The 24,158-nt window shown below is 42.0% G+C and overlaps 1 protein-coding gene and 1 pseudogene across 3 annotated transcripts in view; both read left to right on the plus strand.

The window, feature by feature from the left end:
* Nr6a1 (nuclear receptor subfamily 6 group A member 1) overlaps window positions 1–24,158 on the plus strand; it is a 189,488-nt gene that overhangs the window by 162,292 nt on the left and 3,038 nt on the right. For 2 of the 3 annotated variants that reach the window (XM_036185297.1, XM_036185299.1), the window contains 5 exons: window positions 4,465–4,520; window positions 10,574–10,728; window positions 13,487–13,714; window positions 14,916–15,170; window positions 22,386–22,507. In XM_036185297.1, the coding sequence (XP_036041190.1) occupies window positions 4,465–4,520; window positions 10,574–10,728; window positions 13,487–13,714; window positions 14,916–15,170; window positions 22,386–22,507 (816 nt within the window). The remainder of the gene's footprint in view (window positions 1–4,464; window positions 4,521–10,573; window positions 10,729–13,486; window positions 13,715–14,915; window positions 15,171–22,385; window positions 22,508–24,158) is intronic. The other variant, XM_036185298.1, reaches the window with a different exon arrangement.
* Window positions 12,554–12,919, plus strand: LOC118582434 (annotated as a pseudogene).

Consider the following 24,158-nt stretch of genomic DNA (forward strand, 5'->3'; position numbering starts at 1 on the left):
GTCAAAAGCCATAGAACTGTACATTACAAAAAGTGAGTTTTACTGGATATAAAAAGCTAGTCAAGCCAAATGTATTGATGTGGAGGAAGGGGGTGGAGAGTTGGAGTCAACAAGGTGATGAATTTATCTAGCCGGTATTAAAATGAATCACATAACCACACTGAAATGGTAGAGAGGAAGGGATCTGGCCTTGGAAAACAGTGTTTTGGCTGCATATTGTAAAAGAGAAAGGAAAAAATACAGTTGTATACAAATAAAACACTTTTATTTGTAAAAATTGTTTCTCTCAAGGTTTTATGTTAGGAATTCTGTCTCTACTTTAATTGAATACTATGGTTGAACAGGGAAATAAATACACTATATTTTGAGAAAGAAGTTATCAATCTGGAAAGGCTAGAATGAATATCAGAGTCAGACATATCAATATGTCTGGTGGATGGACAATAAATACATAATGTGTGGAATACATGTGACTTACATGTGTTTCTAAACTCTAACAATTACGTGAGACTAGACACACTCAGTACCCAGATTTTGTTTTAAGTGTCTATAAAAAGAATAAGGTCTCCATGGAGAACTAGTTGAATTCATAAGTATGGAGAGTTTTAGAGTACTTGAAAATGAGAGATGATGGAGTGGGGAGCCTGAGGAAATGACTTAATGATTAAGAGCTTTTACTGCTATTGTAGAAGATCAGAATCTGGATCCCAGCACCCATGCCTGGTAGCTCACAATCACCTTTAACTCCATCTCTGGGAGATCCAAGGCCCTTTTCTGACCTCCACAGGCACCCACATACACATAGTAAGTAAATAAGAGCGAGGCACATGTGTGAGTGAACACACAGGGAGGGCACAGTGAAAGGGCACAAAACTCAACCTGAGAGCTCCCAGGAACCACAGTTATTCTAACTTGGTAACAGACTATCTCTAGATTAGTTTATAGGCTCAGAAATAAGTCTGCATATGCTCATACTGCTAGAAATAACTAACTAAACAAAAGTAAGCATTTTTTTCCTCATGAAAGAATTGCAGTGAGTAAGCGGAGAAGACATGATGAAAATACAAGTTGCTGTTAGATACACAGCACTACAGTACTGACTGGCAGCCAAGACCCACTGACGCGAGTCCAACAGAAGTGAACAGTGGTTTAAACAAAAGTGAAATTTAAAAACAATAACTACAAAGAGGAAATTGTTTCCACAGAGAATTTACTTTAGCTAGAATGTGATGAAGGTTAGTGTCTTAGTGTCTCAGGGTTTCTATTGACGCAGTGAAACACCATGACTAAAAGGTAAGTTGGGGAGGAAAGGGTTTATTTGGCTTACACTTCTATATCACTGCTTATCATTGAAGGAAGTTGGGGCAGAAACCTGGAGGCAGGAGCTGATGCAGAGGCCCTGGAGGAGAGCTGCTTACTGGCTTGCTCAGCCTGCTTTATTATAGAACGTAGGACCATCAATTGGGGGTGGCACCATCCACATAGCTGGGCTCTCCCTCCTCAATCAGTATTTTTAAAAAAATACGTTACAGGTTTGCCTACAGCCTGATCCTATGGAGGCATATTTTCAGTTGAGATTCCCTCCTTCCATATGTCTTTAGCTTGTGTAAAGTTGACATAAGTCTATCCAGCATAATTGACCTCTAGTCAACTTGAAACACAAACACACCTTTCCTTCCTCATTCTTCCACAAGTTCTCACATTAAAAACAAAAATAGCACCACAACACCCAGTAGGACTCCTTGTTAAGGAGGGAGGCGGAGGCAGGAGGATCTCTGTTTGAGGTCAGTCTACAAAACTAGCTCCAGGACAACCGGGGCTACACAGAGAAACCCTGTCTTGAAAAACAAATAAAACACATAGATAACTTTAAAAGTCCCACAATCTTTACAGTTTGAAATACTTTAAAGTTCAATCTCTCTAAAATATCCAGTCTCTAAAAATCCAACATCTCTTTTAAACATTCAAAGTCTTAAAGCTGTGGGCACCTATAAAAATCAAAATTAAATTAACTTTTCTTACTTCAAGAGGGAAGAACTAAGGCATAGTCACAATAAGATCAAAGCAAAACAAGCTCCCCAAGAGTGTAAATAGGGCAATGTCTAATGTCTGGGATCCACTTGTGATCTTCTGGGCTCTTCCAAAGTCTGTGGGTCACTTCTCCAGCTCTGTCCTCTGCAGCACACTCAGCTTGTCTTCTAAGGCAGGCTGCACTCCACTGCTGCTGCTGTTCTTGGTGTCATCCCAGGGTACTGGGGTCTCAAATGCTAGGACTTTCTGCTGCAAGTGGGCTGCACTTTCACCAATAACCTCTTCATGGTGCCAAACCTCAACTTATCTGCATGACCCTTTCATTCCTGAGCCTTCAAGTGCTGACTGAGGCTGCACCTTTTCCAATGGCCCTCTCCTGGCCTCTCACATTACCAAACCTCAGCTGTTCTCCATGACTCCTTCATGCCTTCAAAACCAGTACCACCTGGGTGACTCTTAGCTTGTGACTTTAGCTTGTGTTAAGTAAAACTATCCAACATAGTTAGTATCACCAGTAAACATTCCAGCATGATTTACCCTGGTAAGATAATACTGAGAAAAGCTAAGGCACACACAGAAGTGAGAGTCTAGGGAGAGATAGATTCCAAAAGAGAGAGGAAGACTGGGGTGGGGTGGGGTGTTCATGAAGTTCATTATCAGAATACTCATGAGAACACGTAGGAGCCCATATTGAAGTACATTTTTTTCTTTTAATTTTTTAAAAAATTCTCTGTTTTTGATTTTTCCAGCAGGGTTTCTCTGTGTAGCTCTGGTTGTCCTTAGAACTATCTCTGGGCTGGGCGGTTGGCGTGCACGCCTTTAATCCCAGTACTCACTCGGGAGGCAGAGCCAGGCAGATCTCTGTGAGTTCAAGGCCAGCCTGGTCTACAGAGTGAGTTCCAGGAAAGGCGCAAAGCTACACAGAGAAACCCTTTCTTGAATAAAAAAGGAAAAAGAAAAAGCTCTAGCTCTGTAGACCAGGCTGGCCTAGAATTCATAGACATCAGCCTGCCTCTGCCTCCTTGTGCTGGGTGGGATTAAAGGCATACAACACCACCTCCAGTTGAAAGATCATTTTTCAAAATAACTAACATTGTAGGGAGCTACAATGTAACATACTACTGGAAAGTGTCAAGGTCATAAAGACAAAGACTGAAGAGTTGTTACAAATTGGAGAAAACAATAGAAACATGATTTCTAAGTGCAGAGTTGGATTCTGGTTTGACAATTTACAGCTTTCTGAAACTCTGATTCCAGGATATCCAGCACCCTCTGCTGGCCTCCCTAGGCATCAGGTACACATAGTGCACAGATATACATGCAGGCAAAATACTCTGCATGAAGATAACATGAAGATAAATTTAAAAATTTTTAAAAACAATAACAACAACTCCCCAACCTAAGTATCATTTAGGGGCTGGATAAATGGCTTGGTGGTTAAGAGCATTTGCAGCTCCTGCAAAGGATCTGCGTGGCTCCCAGGACCCACATGGTGAATCACAACCGTCTAGAACTCTTAGTTACTGAGATCCAATGCCCTCTTCTGACTTGTGGGTACCAGTCATGCATGGATACACACATGTAGGAGAGATACTCATACATATAAAATAAGAAAATTCTAAGTAAGTTCTTTCAGCTTCAACTTCCTGCTGTTGTAAGGAGGTGAGGTGAACATTGCATTTAATAAGAACTAAATGTCAAAAGCTGTGGTCTCCTGAGTTGGGCATCTACCTGGATAGTAGTGCTGTTCTGATCCTTTAAATTAAACTTAGGTGGAGAATAAAATATATTTTCACTCCCCCACTAAAATGTCCCTAAGAAATATCCTTTTCTGGTGGGACTTGTTAACAATGCCCCATTTTTGTTGAACATCTTAAATTGTACAGTATATGTAGTATACATCCAATACCTTGGGAACCCAAAAGTATCTGCTGCTTATAGGCAACTTAGAGTAATAAAGTAGACTGTGAGTCCAGAAAGTCCTGTGTTTTAGTCTTGGCTTTATCACTTACTACATTATACTTTTAGCCAGGTAAGTTTTCTCTCTCTCTGTCTCTCTGTCTCTGTGTGTCTGTGTCTGTGTGTGTGTGTGTGTCTGTGTGTGTGTGTGTGTGCGTGTGTGTGTGTCTGTGTGCGTGTGTGTGTCTGTGTGTGTGTGTCTGTGTGTGTGTGTGTGCATGTCTGTGTGTGCGTGTCTGTGTGTGTGTGTCTGTGTGTCTGTGTGTGTGTCTGTGTGTGTGTGTGTGTGTGTGTGTGTGTGTGTGTGTGTGTGTGTGTGTTTTGAGACAAGGTCTCACTGGCTCTGGCTGTCCTGGAACTCAAATGCACATAGATCAGTCTGCCTCTACCTCCCTAGTGCTGGGACAGATAACTTTCCTTTTCATTTATAAACAACCATGAATGTGCTTCTGACTGTTTTGTGTTTCCTTCTAGCTATCAGAGAAGATGGCATGCCTGGAGGCCGGAATAAGAGCATTGGGCCAGTGCAGGTGAGTTCTCATTCCAACTCTTCGTGTGTTCTGGAAGCTTGGTGCTCCAAATGCTCCTATACCTGTTCACCTTGAACCTGTCTTCTGCCATTTTCGCTTTCATTCCTGTAAAACTGTGTTTAGAAAGTCTGAATGTTTAAAGTCCAAAGCTTGTCTTATGATCTCTTATCCTTCCTAAGAATTTCTCAGGTAATTAACTCAGTTCTGGTTCTAAAATCCAGAGAATTATTTTTTCCCCTTTGACCAGTCACTTAAAGTTATAGGGTAACTGAATTTGACAGAAGTCAGCAAAAATCAACACTTTATATTCCTTTGATTGATTGATTGATTGATTGATTGATTGATTTTGAGACAGGATTTCTCTGTATAACAGTTCTAGCTGTCCTGGAACTTGATTTGTAGACCAGGCTGGCCTCGAACTCAGAGATCCACCTGTTTCTGTCTCCCCAGTGCTGGGATTAAAGGCGTGTGCCACCACCACCTGATCATTGTTCATATTCTTATTAGTAAATAGGAATAATAGCTAGCAGAAGATGCCCAGGGATGCTTCTGTTCTTTTTTTTAGAGGCTGGAGACACTTGGGAAAGGTTCCTTAAGGTGCTTTTGAACTGATTATTGAAGGGGAGGAAAGAACTAGCTGTGTCGAGAAGCTAAGCATCCTTTATCAAAGCTAGACAGAATAGACTAAAATGGCCCCAAGACAGATCCTTATTAAAAAAAAGAAAATCACAGGAGTTAGTTACAGTGGAGCTGGAGCACTATGTATAGCATGGTAAGAAATAAGGCAGAGTCCTTGAATTTCCATCAGTTCTCTAAAAGAGTGGCCTCAGCTGTCTTTGGCTGGTTTTTGTTTTGTTTTGTTTTGTTTTGTTTTGTTTTGTTTTTTTGGCTAAGAAAAGCCTCTATGGGGCCAATCTACACCTCCTGTTCTTACTAGCAAGCAGAATGGCCTCCTGAATCTAGAGAATTGGATCTATTTTATAGTCAAATTAATCTCCTTTTACAAATTTTTGCTGTATACCAAGAAGAAATCTCTAAATAGGGAGAGTGTCATATACAGATTTGCATTTTAGAAAAAATTATAATGGAAATGATTTAAAATGGGTTTGCAGAAGCCTATTCAAAGAGATTCAGGTAATAGTTTGAAGTAGGACAATGACAGCACAGATCAGAAGACAAGAGAGAGTTCATAAGCAAATTAAAAGGATTACTCCAGTTAAGTATCTACAACTGAAAGACAAGGAATCAGAGATATGTACTGATATATGAGAGAGTTCCTGCTGTGTAGGTATACAGCATGTACTAAATCAAGGTGTATATGTTTATGTGTAAAATTCCTAATTTTACTGTTTTGATTTATTTAATCAAACATTTGTATTCCTGATATTAAGCTCTTGAAAAACAATTTATTTTATTTTATTTTATTTTTTTGTGGAGCTGAGGATCGAACCCAGGGCCTTGCGCTTGCTAGGCAAGCGCTCTACCACTGAGCTAAATCCCCAACCCCGACAAACAATTTATTTTAGTCTGAACTAAAAACAACATGTGATGTGATATGGTGTGTGTGTGTGTGTGTGTGTGTGTGTGTGTGTGTGTGTGTATCTTTGAATTTCTTCTATTCTATTGAGCTATCTGTCTATACCACAGTGGTTTGATCACTGCACTCTGTAGTGTGCCTTAAAACCAGGAAGTATACAGCTCCAGCTTTGTTATTCTTTCTTAAGATTGTCCTGGGTGCTTGGTTTCATATGGACTTGAAGATGGTTTTTAAATTCCAGTATTAAGTCTTCTGGTCCACAAACATGTTTGTGTGTTTTGTTTTGCTTTGTTTGTTGTTTGTTTGTTTGTTTATTTGTTTTGTTTGTTGAAACAGAGTTTCTCTGTGTAATAGCCTTAGCTGTCCTAAAACTTTGTAGACCAGGCTGTCCTCTAACTCACAGAGATCCACCTGCCTCCAAGTGCTGGGATTAAAGGTGTATACCAATTTCTTTGAGCAATGTTTTATGCTTTTCACTGTGTAAGTCTTTCATCCTTTTAACTTTATTACATTTTTAAAGTAATTTTAATTTTTTTAAATTTTTTTAATTTATTATTTTTAAAAATTTTTATTTGCCTTGATGTTTTGCCTGCATGTGTGTGTGAGGGTTACAGACAGTTGTTAGCTTCCATATGGATGCTGAGAATTGAACCCGAGTCCTCTGGGAGAGCAGTCAGTGCTCTTAACCACTGAGCCATCTCTCCAGTCCTCTTTATTACATTTTTATGCTATTCTAAGTGGAATTGTTTTCTTAAAATTTTCTTTTCAGCTGGGAGATGGTGGTACATGCCTTTAATCCAAGCATTTAGGAGGCAGAGGCAGGCAGATCTCTGAGTTCCAGGACAGCCTGGGCTACACAAAGAAACTCTGTCTCAAAAACAAACAAACAAAATTTTCTTTTCAGATTGTCTCTTGATAGCCTATAACAAGAGAATCGGTTTATGATGGTTGTATATCAGAAAACACAGATATTTATATTACAATTCATAACAGTAGCAAAATTACAGTTATGAAGTAGCAACAAATAATTTTTTGGTGGAGGTCATCACAGCATGAGGAACTGTATTAAAGGGCTGCAGCATTAGAAAGGTTGAGAACCGCTGCCCTAGCAGCGCCTAATGCATTCTTAGTGCCCGGGAAGACTTCTGCTCTGCCAGGGGATACATACTCAGACCCTACAGCTCTAAGCTTTTCCTTTCAGAACTGAAGACATCATGCTTAGAAAGGCCATTTCACCTGCTACTATGTTTGAGGGCTTTTCTTGTTGTTTTTTGGGTATTTTTTTGAGACAGGGTTTCTCTGTGTAGCCCTGGCTGTCCTGGGACTTGCTCTGTAGATCAGACTGGCCTCTAACTCAAAGATCCTTCTGCCTCTTCCTCCTGAGTGCTGGGATTAAAGACATGCGCCACCACTGCCCAGCTTATGTTTGAGGGTTTTTTTTTTGGAGCTGAGGATCGAATCCAGGGCCTTGCTAAATCCCCAACCTGAGTTTTTATACTAAGCATATTATTTGGTTTTCCCCTATTTATGGGTGGTGTGTTAGAGTTATGATCTGTAAATTCTAAATTGCTACCACACACACACACACAACACCACCCCCAAGACAGGGTTTCTCTGTGTAACAGTCCTGGCTGTCCTGGAACTCAATTTGTAGATGAGGCTGGCCTTGAACTCACATTGATCCATCAGCCTGCCTCTGCTTCCATCTCCTGAGTGTTGGAATTAAGGGCATATACCACCACCGCTCAGCTGTGTGTTTAGCTAGTCTTAATAAAAACAAGGAGAGATGGAGTTTCCATTTATTAAGCATTTGTTCTGTGTCTATATTTTATAACTTTATCTTGAGTTAACTCACAAGTCTATCTGACTTTGATCTGTATTCTTCTCTGCTCTGGCTCTGACGGGATAGCCATGAGCTACCAAGGAGTAATATGCCTCTGTTTGCAGGCAGAGAAGTTGAAGCACAGAGAGCTCCAGGAACTGGACTCTCCCAGGAGCTTCTAGCTAGGAAGTAACAAATGAAATTAGAACCTAGGTTAAGCATCCCCAACAAGTTCTGTCCTCTATGTAATCAGTGTATCAGTGATTGCCTACTGTCCCATGGGGCCCACAGAGTAAAGCAGTCACAAATTCCAACTGGAGTAAACTGCCTTCATGGGTTGGCTCTTTTCACTCAGTCCCTCAACCTCTATTCTTGCTGTCAGCACTGTCACTCAGGTGGCAATGATTGCAGGGTTCTAAAGACCCTAAAGAGAAAAGCTGGAGTTTGTTTTTTAGGTATATCTGACTTTATTTTAAAAAACAATTACTCCATTTCAATGTATGCACCAAACGATTTCAGACCAACTCCTTTGTTTATCTACTAGTTTGTTCCTTATTGCCTAGCCCCTTATTAATGTTCAGTTATTTTCTTTAAAAAATTTTTTTTATTATGCCAGGCAGTGGTGGCACACACCTTTAATCCCAGCACTCAGGAGGGAGAGGCAGGTGGATCTCTGTGAGTTCAAGGCCAGCCTGGTCTACAGATCAAGATCCAGGGCAGCCAAGGCTGTTACACAGAGAAATCCTGTGTTGAAAAACCAAAAAACACAAAAAGCAACTTTATTATTACTGGGAGGAGTGGTGGGAGGGGAAACTGCAATCAGGATATAATATATGAGAGAAGACTTTATTATTACTGTGTATATGTTTGTACATGTGTGTCCTTGAATGTTCACATGTGTGATGTGTGTATGCAGGCTCACGAGTGCCACAGTTCATTATTGGAGGTGTCTGTTTTCTCCTTGCACTTTTACATGGTTTCCAGGGGTTGAACTCAGGTCCTCAGGCTGGCATGTCAGGCACATTTCCCTGCTGAGCCATCTCACTGCTCTTGTAGCGTAGCGTTCTGAAAGCTTCTGTTTATGACCATGACAGTTCAGGGTTTTCTTAGAGGCCAGTAAAACAAATACATATTCAGGTTTGAGCCAAACAGGCCTGGGAGAAAATAGCCTTTGTGGTTTCCATAGAAACAACATATAAAAATTTTCCTGGCCCCTCCTCCTTAGCACTTACTCTGCTCTGTGTTGACTGTGACCAGTTAGGCCTCAGCCCTAGGTTAGAAACTTACAGATTATTTGTTCTCTATAGAGTACTGGAGTGAGTGCTGGCATATTTCTGTTTCTTCCTCATACCCTGACCACATCTAGGTACATTCAGTATGACTTATATGAGCTGTGAAATTTTTTTCCAAGTTTTATTTAATAGACTAGGTGATATCTTTCTTTTTAAAAAAAAAAATCTATGTGTAAGTACTTGTCAGTCCTTAACAAATGAACACCACTTACTCAATATCCATTTATTCTATACTTCTTTTTTAGGTTTTAGCTATTACAGAGGATTGTTTTGTTTGTTTGTTTGTTTGTTTGTTTTAAACAGGGTTTCTCTGTGTAGCTTTGGTGCCTGTCCTGGAACTTGCTATGTATACCAGGTTGGTCTCAAACTCACAGAGATCTGCCTGCCTCTACCTCCCAAGTGTTGGGAATAAAGGCGTGCGCCACCACTGCCTGGCTATAGAGGATGTTTTAATGATATGTTACTGTAAGTGTTCTGTAACTGGGTTCTGACAACCCAGTTTGGTGACACACACCCATAGTCTCAGCAACTTGGAAGACTGAAGCAGAAGGACTGCTTGAACCTAGGAATTTCAGACTAGCCTAGACACTGCATCAAGACCCTGTCTCAAACAAATCAACCCAAAGATGATGATATTGTAACTCTCAGTGCTTTTGTAATTGTTATTCTTGCTAGGCTCCTAAGTATTTAATTTGATTAATCCTCACAAGAATCCAGTGAGGTAGGGATTTTGAGGTACTTCACTTGAGATAGTTCAGTTACTTTGCCAAGTTTGTGTTAGAAGTAGTATACTCTGGGCTGGGCGGTAGTGGCGCACACTTTGTCCCAGCACTCAGGAGCCAGAGGCAGGTGGATCTCTGTGAGTTCGAGGCCAACCTGGGCTACCCAAGTGAGTTCCAGGAAAGGTACAAAGCTACACAGAGAAACCCTGTCTCAAAAAACAAAAACAAAAACAAAAACAAAAAAGAAGTGGTATACTCTGGATTTAAAAAAGGTGGTCTGCTTCCAGAATTTATACCATTAACCACAATGTTGCCCTTCCTTTCTCAGAATCTACATAATTATGGATAGTAAATAATGGTAGATAATTTTACAAAGGAAATAATATTATTGGGTAGAGCAAGTAGGAGATTATCATTGAAGAATGGAGTTTCAGTTAGGAAAGTGAAGACTCAAAGAGTTGAGGAATAAACTTTGTGGCTTGAAGGTAGAGTAAATGGGCAAGGGGGGAAAGTCGTGGTTCTAGGAGGCAAGTGTCCCAAGACTGTGTCCAAATATACTGGGCATAGCCAAAGAAGTCCATAGAGGATGAGAAATCTGAACTATAAACTCTTGAGTCCTACAGACATAACAGGAGCTATCTGCAGTACCAGATCTGACATGTGTCCATTTCTTGTCAAAGATATCAGAAGAAGAGATTGAAAGAATCATGTCTGGACAGGAGTTTGAAGAAGAAGCCAATCACTGGGGCAACCATGGTGACAGCGACCACAGTTCCCCTGGGAACAGGGCTTCAGAGAGCAACCAGCCCTCACCAGGCTCCACACTGTCATCCAGGTGAGCTAAAGGCAAACTCAATATCGTCAACAAGGGACCACCCAGCAAGTAGCCCTCCAAATAACCTCTGGTAGAATGCTCGTCTACCAGGCTGTCTCAGCCTTTGTGCCCTTGGTCCCTCAGGCTCTTGGGGACCAGGATGGTACAAGGCCAGCTTTGCAAGCCCAGTCTTTTTCCAAGACTAAAACAAAACCTCTGTCTCTTTTGCAGACTGATAAGTGCCTCTTCTATGCATGCCCACATGGGCTTCATTTAGAAGAATAACATTTCAATACACTGACTGCAGAATTGAGTGAACAGTTTTTCTGACTCACCAGAGTCAATGTTATTGGGGAATTCAAGATTAAAGCCTCTTGAGGCAATCATGCTTTCTTAAGTTAGCTAATAGCTTTCAGCTACAATGGACGGGCTTCTCACCTCAGAAGTCTTTCATATAGTACAAGAATTAACAAATATTTTCTTGAAATGGCACATAATAGGGGGCTGGAGAGATGGCTCAGCAGTTAAGAGCACTGGCTGCTCTTCCACAGGTCCAAAATTCAATTCCCAGCACCAACATGGTTGCTCACAACCATCTGTAATGGGATCTGATAACCTCTTCTGACATGCAGGCAAACATGCAGACAGAGCACTCATATACATAAATAAATAAATTTTTTTTAAAAAAATGTCACAAAGTAAGGCCTGTGGAGATGGCTCAGTCAGTAAAGTGTTTGCTCTGCATTCATGAGGCCCCAAGTTTGATCCCCAGCATCCACATAAAAGCCAGATACAGTGAGGAATATATAGACTTTGTCTCCTCCTAGCACTAGGGAGACTGTGGCCACTGGGGCTCACTGGCCAGCTATTTTAGCTGAATTGGTATGCTCCAAGTCCTGTTAGACACCCTCTCTCAAAAGCATAAGATGGAGAGCCATTGAGAAAGACATCAACCCTGATCAGGCCTATACACATGTATACAATCACATATGCAAATGATAAAGAAATTCTCTTTTAAAAAAAAAAAAAGTCTTTCCAGGACAGGCAGGGCTGCATAGAGAGCCTTCTACAAACAAACAAACAAAAATTTAATATAGTAACTATTTTAGACTTTCTAAGCCTGGCCTGGGTGCCAGCTCCCCAACTCTGCCTCAGTGGCTCAAAAGCAGCACACAACATATGTAAAGCAGTGAGTGTGGCTTCGTTTCAATAAAACTTAAATCTACCAAAAATAGATCCTAGGCTAGATCTGGCCTGTAGGCTGTAGTTTGCTAAACTCAGTTTTAAGAGATACATCTAGGAAAAGCTAAATGATTTTCAAAATGTTAATTAGCAATGGGCTGGTGAAATGGTTCATCAGGTAAAGGCACCTGCTGCCAACCCTGACTACCCGAGATAACCAAGGTGGAAGAAGAGAGCTCCCAGTAGTTGTCCTCTCCCTTCACATGTACGTCGTGAAATCCACTCACTCATGTACTCTTATACAGATGTACAGGTCTAAATAAATAGATGTCTTTTTTTATAGTTAATTGAGAAAATGGTTAGGTTTCTCCAAAAGCAAGGAAACAGGGAAGAGCCTGCCTTCCTCTTTAGACTCATTTAGAGCTTTTTCTCCCATTCAGCTGTTCCCTCACTCTTTCCTTTTAGTAGTTAGGGACTTAAGGACCTCAGCTATATTCCATTCTAGGTACTAGATTTGGTTTTTGGACTAATTAAGTCCACTTAGCCTGTCCTGTGCCCTTGTTTTCCTAGTAGTTAAAACAACAATGTAAACACACATTTTTGTTACAATAGTCTACTGGTATATATTAAAAAATCTTCCACTTTTTTGGCTCTTGGCTCCAAGATGACCAAAAAAAGAAGTAACAACGGTTGTGCCAAAAAGGCCTTGTGCAGCCAGTTCGCTGCACAAACTGCGCCCAGTTCATGCCCAAAGACAAGGCCATTAAGGAGTCCATCATTCGGAACACTGTAGAGGCCGCTGCTGTCAGGGACACATCTGAAGCAAGTGTCTTCGACACTTATGTGCTTCCTAGACTCTATGCCAAGCTGCACTACTGCGTGAGCTGTGCTGTTCATAGCAAGGTAGTCAGGAATTGATCCTGTGAAGCCCGCAAAGACCAAACACCTTACCACAATTTAGACCTGCTGGTGCTGCACCAGGACCTCCACCAAAGCCCATGTAAAGAGATGGCTTCATAAAGACAGAAGTAAAAACACCTTGGACAAATTAAATGAGACTTACACTTAAAAAAAAAAAAAAAAACAAAAAAAAAACTCTTCCAAGCTGGGCTTGGAGGTGAAGACCTATTGTCCCAATTATCCAGGAGGTTGAGGCAGGAGAATCATAACTTCAAGACCTGCTTGGGCTACACAGTGAAATCAAGGTTAGCCCTGGCAACTAGCCTTAGGGACAGGGTCTCCAAATATAATGTTAGAAGATAGAAGAGCACTAGGATATAGCACAGTGGCATAGCACCTGCCTATCATGAGTACAAAGTACAAAGATGCCATTTAATCCATATTTATTTATATCTCCTATTCTGCTGTTACTGAGTTTGCCAATGGTGAGCCCCATGTTTCTGTACCCACACAGAGTCCTTGTCTCATGGATGGAATGTAATAGGGTAGATGTGCATGTAAGCTTTAATTTTGTCCCATCAATTGATTAGTCACAGACTTCATGACCAGAGAACACCTCAGCCATCTCCTGACTTATTCCTTTGAGCAGGTACTCAACCTGCCATGGCTTTTCCTGATGTGAAGTTTTTCTCTCCAGTAGGTCTGTGGAACTAAATGGATTCATGACATTCAGGGATCAGTACATGGGGATGTCAGTGCCTCCACACTATCAATACATACCACACCTTTTTAGCTATTCTGGCCACTCACCACTTCTGCCCCCACAAGCTCGAAGCCTGGACCCTCAGTCCTACAGCCTGATTCACCAGCTGATGTCAGCTGAAGACCTGGAGCCATTGGGCACACCCATGTTGATTGAAGATGGGTGAGTGAATTCTGCCCTGCTTGGCCTCTCAAACTGTCCCTACCATGCACCAATTGTATCCCCATCTTTGTCACTGGAGGTATTGGTCCCTTATGTTTCCTTAAGCATACATTATCAGAGAGTTCAGGTTACTTTTCAGTTCCTATGAAATTAGGATTGAAGAGCCTTCATTTCTCTGTGGTTCTAGGCAAACCAAACCCTGAAATGATTGCTTTTGTGTCAGAAATAAGCTCTACATCGGGCCTAAGGTTTTTAAATTATTCAAGCCCTAATTGGTTGTGACCTGTCTATATTCCTAGCCAACATGCCCATGAGTAACCTATGGCATGTGACTAGCGCTTTTGGGTGGCCTGAATGGGTGGAAAAGATACCTCAGTCTGCATTTGACTCTTTTTGGGTGTTATGTAGCATCTGGGCCGCCCATTCTTACACCCATTACTTCTTAGGTACAGAACATGGGTTGCTAGAGTCGAGCCTCCCAGAGGGTATCCTGAGATCCTCAGCTAGGCTTCAGTTTCAGGAGAGTAGATCTAAACACATACAGAAAGTACCCCCCAGAGCTTTTATGTAGGGTATGAGGAAGAGGAGGACAAGGGACCAGGCAGGGACTGTGAGAGGAATAAAGCGGAGACTCAGAGGTCCCTGTGGGCTAGAGCTGAGAAATAGCTTATTGGAAAGGCTAAGCAACTCTGGTTCCTGAACTATTCACCACCAGGGGGCACAGTGAAGACAGGAAAGGCTTCTGAATGCCTCTGTTCTCTTCTGCAGTCTGGCCCTTGGGCATGTTTGGCTTTGGGTTTTGTTTTCTTGCATGTGTAGTTGTTGTTCCTTATACTGGATATGCTTCATACCCACCCCTTTAGAGTTTTCATTACCAAAACTAGAGCGGGAATGAATAAGAATTTCTTCTAGGGCATGAAACATAAGAGAACATCAACATTAAGAGTGTTGTTCCCTCATAACTCCAGAAGTTTCTAAACCTCCTTTCCCCTCAGTAGCCTCTTCTCAGCAAATCATCTCACTGCTCCCCAACCCCACCCCAGCCTTTTTCTGGTCCCAGCCCTACCTCTTTATAAGAAGTTGAGTAAAACTGGAAATCCATGCCAAGGACATACTGTGCCCTCAAGGAATGCCCTCCTCCTTTGCTCCTGCCCTCACTCTCTGGCTGATGGAAGTGACTCTGTCCTGTCCCTACCTCCAGATATGCTGTGACACAGGCAGAGCTATTTGCTTTGCTTTGCCGCCTGGCCGACGAGTTGCTCTTTAGGCAGATTGCCTGGATCAAGAAGCTGCCTTTCTTCTGCGAGCTCTCAATCAAGGATTACACGTGCCTCTTGAGCTCTACATGGCAGGAGTTGATTCTGCTCTCTTCCCTCACAGTTTATAGCAAACAAATCTTTGGGGAGCTGGCTGATGTCACTGCCAAGTACTCACCCTCTGATGAAGAACTACACAGGTGAGAGCTGCTGACTGGGGAGGACATTTGGAGCAACCAAGCCATCATCCTTGCTGTGAAGCAAGGCTACCTAGTCTCCAAAGGGGGAGCATTGAATCCCTCAGACTTGGATTTTAATACTACCCTGTCATCGGCCAAATCACAGGTTCTAAGTGAATAGAATAGGTATGTACCTCTCCAACAAGGCAGGGATGATGAGTAAGTGTCAGTCAGATTGGCAGTGCTAAACTATTGCTTTAATGTTATGCCTGTGTTAGTGGGAAATCTAAACTCTGCCCCCAAGGGAAGGGACTCTGGACTTGGAAGTCACCTTGGTATCATTTGTAGGCAGCTTTATATTACTGATTCTTTCTTACACTTATAGTAGCATAGTCTCCATTGTGCTTGTTTATAGATGGACAAGGTTGAAGTTCAGAGAACCTGGCCCTTAAGGGTTTTTTATTTTAATCTAGAGCCTAGTCTTGAGCTTATCCCATAACTCCCATCCCCACCGTCTGCATTCTACCTGACTGTTTACTCTTTTGTGGTGCCTGAGGTGGGGTGAGATGTTAAGAGCATAGCACTGAGCCAAGCTGATCTCCTGGCTGTTCTTTGCCATAAGGTTTCCTTCTGGCTAACCGGCATCCTCTAACCTCCCCTAGAACAGCCTTTCTCCTCCCTGCTGCTTCTGTGACCTATCCACGTACTATTTTAGTCACTTTTTTTGAAGACCTAGGGAAAATGGGACCCTTAATTTCTGACCCACAAATTAAGACTTGTATCTGTTTCAATAACTTTTCTTGTTTATTAATTCATCCATATGAAATGTCTTAACATAGCTCAATTCACATTTAAATAGACATTTCAATAAGCTACTTTTTTTGACAGTTTAAATAATAGAAGTCATACAATTTAAAGGTACCCAGAACAAGGATATTTATTTAGATATAGAGGAGATAAGGTACCAACTCCCATAATTCTCTTCATGGGACTGGGATACATGAGTCCCACCATCCTGTGTGTTACATAAAAACAAGGCCAACACTTAAGCAGGGAGCAAAACTTCAAGTCCTTCAGGAGCTTTGTGCACAGCTGAGTGAGGGTCTGGGAACTGACTCTCTATTGCTTTTCTAGCGTTTCCTTGCTTACTGGCTTCAGGGTGCACCTACCTGACATTTTGTCCTATAAACAGAGCTGTCTAATTTTACAGATGACCTAATAATCCTGTGTCTAGAGCCTCTAATTCATTGTTTCCATCAAATTTCTGTCTCCAGCTCATAACTTTGGATTGACGGGCTGTTTGGATAGCAGTAAGCTGTGATATTGTTGGTTTGTAGATTTGGCCTCAGGGAGCCCAGCCACCCTGTTTTTCTGGGAACTACTATCTCTTCCTGGGATGGACTGCCTACAGCTGCAGTGGAATCAGCCTCTAGGTTCTGCTCCCTACAGCTTAGAAGGTTTTTCAGGTCCTCGTCAGCATTGACTATGTTAGGAATTGTCAGGGGCAAGGATTCTCAGAACACAAACCATGCAGATAAGGTTTCTGTCTTTCATTCCTTTTTTATTCCCTCACTCCCTTCCTTTCTGGTTCCAGAGATTTAAACCCAAGGCCTTACACATGCTATGTAAGTACTCTACCATTGAGATAACATCCCTAACCATTTCTCATTTATTTTGAGATAAGATCTCACTAAGTTTCCCAGGCAGGCCTCAAACTTTGAATCCTCCTGCTTTGGTCTTCTGAGTAGCTTCAGTGTAATAGCTATGTACTACCACACCAACTTAGACATAGTTTCTGACTCTGAGAGTCCCAATTCTCATTTTCTAGTAACAGATACAATCTCAACGTAAGGTCATATTGAAGGAGATTGAGGAGAATATAAGGACTATTCAAACCCAGACTAAGAAATGAAGGATGTCCTTGCATACTGGCTTACCACAAAAAACAGACATTTGAGCTGCATTTTAAAATGAGAATTTTCTAAGTACGGTATAGAGAGATCAAGATGAAGGCAGGAGAGGACAACCTGGTCTACAGAACAAGTTTCAGGGAGACCCTAGAAGAGCTGGGCATGGTGGTCCAGTCCCAGAACTGGCCAAAGGCAGGAGAATCTCTGAGTTTAACACTAGCCTGGTCTACAGAGCAAGTTCCAGGACAGCCTGGGGTACCTGGTGAGACCCTGCCTTAAAAACACAAAAAGAGAAAGAAGACTTTGGATTTGATTTGTTAGTAGCATTTCATCACAGGAATTACTTGGGCGATTTACTTTTGAGAAAGCATTCTATGGCTGTTTGGTGTGGTCAGGACTAGAGCATGGTTGAGCAGGAGGCTGCTCTGTTTCTGTGCTAAGGACAAGAAGGCCTGGATGACAGAGCAATGATATGGGAAGAGAAGGCAACACCAAGCTAGCGGTGTCACAGACATGGAGTCAGCAGGACTTCTGTGAGTAAGGAAAGTTGTGGGTAGTTGCTGTGCAGGTGGGCACAGGTTATTTTAGCCAGCATAAAGCATCAAGGAAGAACAAGATAGGAGATAAGACACTCTGTGTTTGGCTTGGGTGTCTGTGAAGTCTGAGTCGCATGTAGGTCATAAGATCTGGAAGATGAACCTCTGGAATTAGGTTCATCACTGCCAAGCATCCTCTTTCTGCTAGAAGCCCAGGATGTAGAGTCTTAATTGGCCATAGCTCTTTCTTACTTTTCTGTTCTACTCCCACTCCCCAGGCAGCCTTTGCTTCTCCACAGCTCCTGAGTGTGAGTGCTCGCTGTCAGGAAAATCTTCCCAGATGATGCACGACTAGCTCCTTTTCTCTTCAATACTGAATCAAGTTTATGGTGCTTACTCCTCATCAGACTGTTATCAAATACAATGTGATTTAAAGCAGATTGTAGCACCAGCCGGGGACTGCTCCCAGCCCTAATCAACACCCTTTCACTCCCTGGAAAAGATGCTTTGAGTTAGATGGACTTTAATGGGCACTTTTGACAAGTTCTCAGGCTCAGGAAACATAGACTTTTTGCTCCTTATTACAGAAAAATGCCAATGATAGTAGTACTATAAATATATAATGATCAACAGGATTTGTTGCACCAATTTTTATCATTGTTTTACTTATGTTACTGTTGAGTCCTTGCTGCCATCTTATGAGACTTAGATATAAGTACCTTGAATTTCAGAGAGATGAAAATTTGGTGCTACAAAGGTAGAAAAAATGGAGCTAAGATTCCTATGTAGATCTGTTGTGCTCCTAAACCAGAGCTCTCCACCATTACTTTATACCAGATTCTTAGAAGGAGTGACTTTCTGGAATGTATCCTGGAGCTGTAATCTGGCTTGTATATGGATGTGAAGGTTCCTTAAAGACTGTAGCTGATGAGCTGCTCAAGAGGGTACATTTAGATGAATGAGAAAGAGAGCTGTTCCTCTCTGCCCCTTAATAGCATATAACTTATATAGTGTCAGCTTCAATTGCTGACTGAATGGTCCAGTGGTTTGGGAGCTCCTGGCAGGAATGTTTTCCTTGTCCTAGAATGCTTGTGTGATAGGAACTTAAGAGAAGAATGGGGGTGTTTGTCCAACTTTATGGCTTTGAATACTGATAATTTGTAGACAGGGAATACAGGGGTGTCAGAACTGTGGAGTGGGCAGATGTGGAGGAGGAACGGCTGGAGGAGAAAGCAGGCCTGTAGAACAGAGACCAGCTTTGTTTATCAAAGGGTGGGATGCAGGCGTGGAGGAAAGCTTTTCAGCTAAGCTGTGGAGACTGAGTGGGGACCACTGCCAAGGGACTATGATGGCTGCTTTTTGTAAGATATTTGGAGAAGGGGTCTGCCCAAAAGAAAGGGCAGAGCTTGGGCATATGTACAGGCCTAAGCACTTGAGAGCTCCTTTGTGTCCTCCAGGCCAAGACAGCCAGGAGCAGATTTGGCGCTGCCAGGTCAGGGTCTGGATGATAGCCACACACCTGCAGGTCCTGCCATGCCATAGTGAGCTCTGGGGCAAGGGGCTGCTGATTAAGGGACGAGTGTTACTTGTGCTTGCTACATTGCTCAGCCACCAGACAGCACTATCCTCCCTGCCTTATTTGTTATGCCCCACCTCATCTTATCCCCGCCCTACTCCTCCAAGCAGATACTACAGGGAATTGTCATTGAGGCCCTTTCTCTCTCAACAACTTAAGTAGCCAGCAAGTACTTTTATGAGGAGTGGTCTTCACCCCTAGGCACACTGCTTCCTCCAAGACTCATCGTGCAAGCTGCCCAGAAGTACCCAGCACCTCCTAGGGCCAGGCCCCAGAACAAGCTGCTGTGGGAACATAAAGCTCTTAAGGTTTCACATGATAGCATGTGGCAGACTTTTTCAGGTAGCACTTAAGAATTTGACAGGGTAGGTAGTACAGCCTTGGGAAAGCCCCTATGCTTGGAATTCAAAAGCCCTGCCTCCTTCTTACTGTGTAACTTTGAGTGAGTCACCTCTTTCTGCTTCCTCATCCTAATACAGAGGTATATGGTTCATCTCCCAAGTTGTCAGGAAAATATGCCTGTGAAAGACCCTTTATGTCAGGAGCACAGTCAGTGGCCACTGTGAGCTTTACCACACATGAACAAAGGAGATTTTAATTAGTAACTTTTTTTTAATTAGGAGGATGTGTGTTTGTGTGTGTGTGTGTGTGTGTGTGTGTGTGTGTGTGTGTGTGTGTGTGTATATACTAAAAAGTGCCCAGCTCTCAACATGGGGTAGAATGGTTGGTAGGGGTGTTAAACAAACTCAATATGAATTTGTCTATTAGTCTGGGAAAGTGTTAATAAAGTCATAAAAACCATTGAGTTAGAACAATGAGGAACTTGAATTAGCCATCACAGCTCACAGGAGCTCACACAGCTAACTGAGGGGCTCTTTACTTAAAACATGTTCTACCTCCAGAGTTCTCGTTTTCTAGCCCTTAGGTAGAAATTGTGGCCAGATTTGAGTTCTCTTTGCTGGGGCCCAGCTTCCTAAACTATGTATCACAACCATGAATGACACTGTGTAACTGAAGTGAAGGCACAAAATGATGGCAGTACTAAAAGATTTCTAAACTTCAACAAGCAAACATTAATTCAAAATTAAATGCCCTGTGTATGCACAGTGTCTCCCTGGGAATCTGTGGTGTCTCAGCAGCACTTGGCCATGTTGATCAGAGCTCCTGTGCCACCCCGGTCTTAAAGCTCACTTGAATTGTGCATGCCCTCATACCACACTTGCTTGAGGTACCTCACTCAAGTCCCATGTCACTGCAGATTTTGCTCTTTTGGAGACATGATGGTTTACTTATGGGAAACAAAGACTTTGGGGACCATCAATCCTCATTATTTTAAGTGTCAAATTATATATTTTTGGATTATATCAAGTTTTATTTTAGCCAGATGTAGTGGTACATGTCTTGAAACTTCAGTATTTGGGAGATAGAGTCAGGAGAATTGAAAGCTATCTCAACTGCATGATGAGTTCAAAGCCAGCTTGGACTACATGAGAACCTATTTTTTAAAAAACAAAGTTTGCTGTTTGAGTTTCTGCCTTGAATTTAATTTCAAAAAATTGTTGAATGAATTTGACTTGGGATTAGAACAGAATTTTCAACAATTTCTGAAATAACCCTGCCATTTCATACTAAACCATTGATGGTTATAAGATCAAGATATCAATTAAGCCAGATGTAGTGGGACACTCATTTAATCCTGCACTCAGGAGGCAGAGACAATCAGATCTCTGAGTTTGATACCAGCCTGTTTTATGTAGTGAGTTCTAGGCCAGCTAGGGATATATGGTGAGACTTTGACTCAAAATAAATAAATAGCTCTGAAAAAGCTTTGCTGTATGTTCTACTTGGAGGCAACTTAATTCTCCATGGAAAAATAACAAGTATATCCATCTCATTAGTCTGCAAATTTGATTTTATCTTTTGTAAATGGTAAAATACATGCCGAAGAATTGTCCTAAAATAAATTTACTGGGAATGGGAAGATGACTTAGTAGGTAAATCCTTGCTATGTAAGAATGAGGGCCCCCAAGTTCAGGTACCTGTACCCATGTAAAAATCTGGGAATGTCTGTAACTATAGCACTGAATGGGAGCAGAGACACGCAGATCCTCAGAGCTTGCTGGCCAGCCACTCTAGCCAAAGTGGTGAGGTTCAAATTCAATTAGCGACTGTTATCCCCAAAGGTAAGGTGGAGAACAAGAGTGAAAGACACCCAGTGTCAACCTCTGCTGCCTTATATACCCCTTATACACAGACATGAACATGTGCACACACACATGCCACATACATCAACACATAAAAAGAGTAGAAATAAGATGAATCTCACTGTGGTTTACTATTAGTGTTAGATTTGTATACCTATTTTATTACCTATGTACCTGGGGTCATGTAAGAATTCATCAGGTAGAAAGAAGTTACATGTAAATAGTTGAGGAAGCCTGTCTGTTCTGCCTAAGTAGACCACCTTAGACAGTGGAAGAGCCTTGGGAAGCTAGTTCAGGCTTCAGGTTCTCATCCCACCACCAACTAGTTGTGTGTTGGGCCAGTCCCCTCTCCGTGTTGAACTTGAGTTTCTTGTCTTGTGTTGATAGTGATTGTTTCACCTAGCTGTTAGGGTTGAGAATGAACAGAAGGTGCCCGGCACAAAGGCTCTTATGGTGTAAAGACTCAGCAAGTGTTTCCTCACCTCTTGGACAGAAGTCAGGGATATCAGTAAGATTATTTTATTGTATATAATCTTAGCCTTGCTAGAAACAGTGAGCCTAAACAAATATAATTGAAGTGTTTTCTACACTGTGGCTGAGGCTCTCATAGAGTCACCATGGCAGCTGTCATTGATACTGCAGACTGCATCTCCACAAAAGCTGAATCTTAATATTATCACCTTGGTTTCTACCCCAGATCTTCTTTGGCTCTTAGCATAAGCAGGCAAACATTTTACAGAGGGAGATCTCAAAGCTTACAGGGATCAAATAGCCTTCCTAAACTCAGAGCTGTGTGTAGTGCAGTTGAATTTGAACCTGGTTTTCCTTGACTCTGCTGGACCCTGGAAACAGTTGCATAATCTACACTGGCTGACCAACAGCATGGATTTCCCTGTGGTTTCCGTTTCCCCCAAGTGGAGTTTCCTTCTCATTGTAGATAATCTCCGTCTACCCTTCCTGGCCTTTGCTGGTATTGGTACCCCAGGTAAAAACCTGTCTCTATTCTCCAGATTTAGTGATGAAGGGATGGAGGTGATTGAGCGGCTCATCTACCTATATCACAAGTTCCATCAGCTAAAGGTCAGCAATGAGGAGTATGCTTGCATGAAAGCAATTAACTTCCTGAATCAAGGTGAGTAAGTGGTGGGGTGAGGGCAGCAGTTTGTTTCATGTATTTATTTTTGCCAGTGAGCACTTGCCCTTCTGGGTCACATGCACACAACTCCCCATCCTCCCATCCCCAGGACTGTCATAGGCTGTGTCACCATGTGACCACCAGTCTTGGAAGGCCTATGCTCCCCCTAGTCATCACCCTGCTTGTCTACAGTGTAAGAAATGCTTTGGATTTTTTCTCTTGAAATCTAAATGCCACAATCTCTATAACTCACAGAGGAAGGAAGAGGATTCGCTTTGTTTAGTCAGTTTTAATGCATTTAAACACAGACACCAAGGACAGAACATGCGTCATTTAAAATATGTACCAAGTTTACCAGCAACTGAAGAAGAGCAGGGTGACTGATGAAACTGTTGGAGATAAGGCCATGGTTGACAGGCTGGCAGCTGCTCTGATGCTCCAGGGAAGAGTGGTGGTATACACTAGTGTGGTGGTCTAGTTGGTTTATAGTTACTTCACCAGCAAGTAGCACATGGTAGTTGCAGGTAATCAGTCTATGAAGGAAAATGGATGGTTTTTGTTCGTTTGTTTTTTAATCAACAGTAGCATATGAATGTCCCATTCCCAGAGTGGGCCTGCATGATTTTATTCCCTGTAGCTTTGAAAGCACTGTCTTACTAAGCTCTGTTTTCCAATCCAGAGACTCTTGATCCAGCCTTCCTTTTTACCACTACTCCCTACTCTACTCTCCAGTACTGGGTAGACCTCTTACTCCTGTCTGTATACCATCATGCATTCATCAGGTGACCTACATATCTTCTCTAGCCAAGCCCTGTACCATATATTAAAGACATTGAGGGGTGGGGGTGGGAATAGATCAGCTCCCAGGTCCCTGAAGAATGTACACTCTGATAGCACTCAACACATGAATTGCATTGCATGTGGGGAACATGAGTAGCAACTTCTTAGAGGAGAAATATGTACTGGACCTCAAAGGCTGGGTTACATACTGTATGCTTTATTCATCTCCTGTACTTTAGATAGAGACATACATACATACAATCAAAATAGAATAGTAAAAACACAGAGACACTGGAGATGGCACATGTCAGGTACCTGAATTTGTAGATGTCACTAGTATTTCTAATAACCTCCACTTCAGTGATACTGTGAAGTATTGCTGGATAAAGAGTTAGCCACTTGTCCCACATTTACTGGTACCTGTTTTGTGCCACCACACACTGTATTAAGACCTTGATGTTAGGGCTGGAGAGATGGCTCAGCAGTTAAGAGAACTGGCTGCTCCTCTAGAGGACCTGGGTTCAATTCCCAACACCCACATGGCAGCTCACAACTGTCTGTAACTCCAGTTCAAGGGTATCTGACACCTTCACACCAATGCACATTAAATAAATAAATAAATAAATAAATAAATAAATAAATAAATAAATAGATAGATAGATAAGACCTTAATATGATGCTGAGATACCCAGCTTAGCACTTAGGGCTCAGACAAAGGACTGTCCTTTGCCTATCTCTTCTTTTCTATCTTATTTCTTTTTACCTTATCCAGATCTTAGTTTCTCTACATCCGAAGGAGAAGAGATCCCTGTTATGATTGTGTTTAATAACTTCTCATTTAAAAAAAATCTGGTGTTTACTGTCCTGT

Source organism: Onychomys torridus, chromosome 4, assembly GCF_903995425.1.
Source record: "Onychomys torridus chromosome 4, mOncTor1.1, whole genome shotgun sequence".
Classification (NCBI taxonomy): Eukaryota; Metazoa; Chordata; class Mammalia; order Rodentia; family Cricetidae; genus Onychomys; species Onychomys torridus.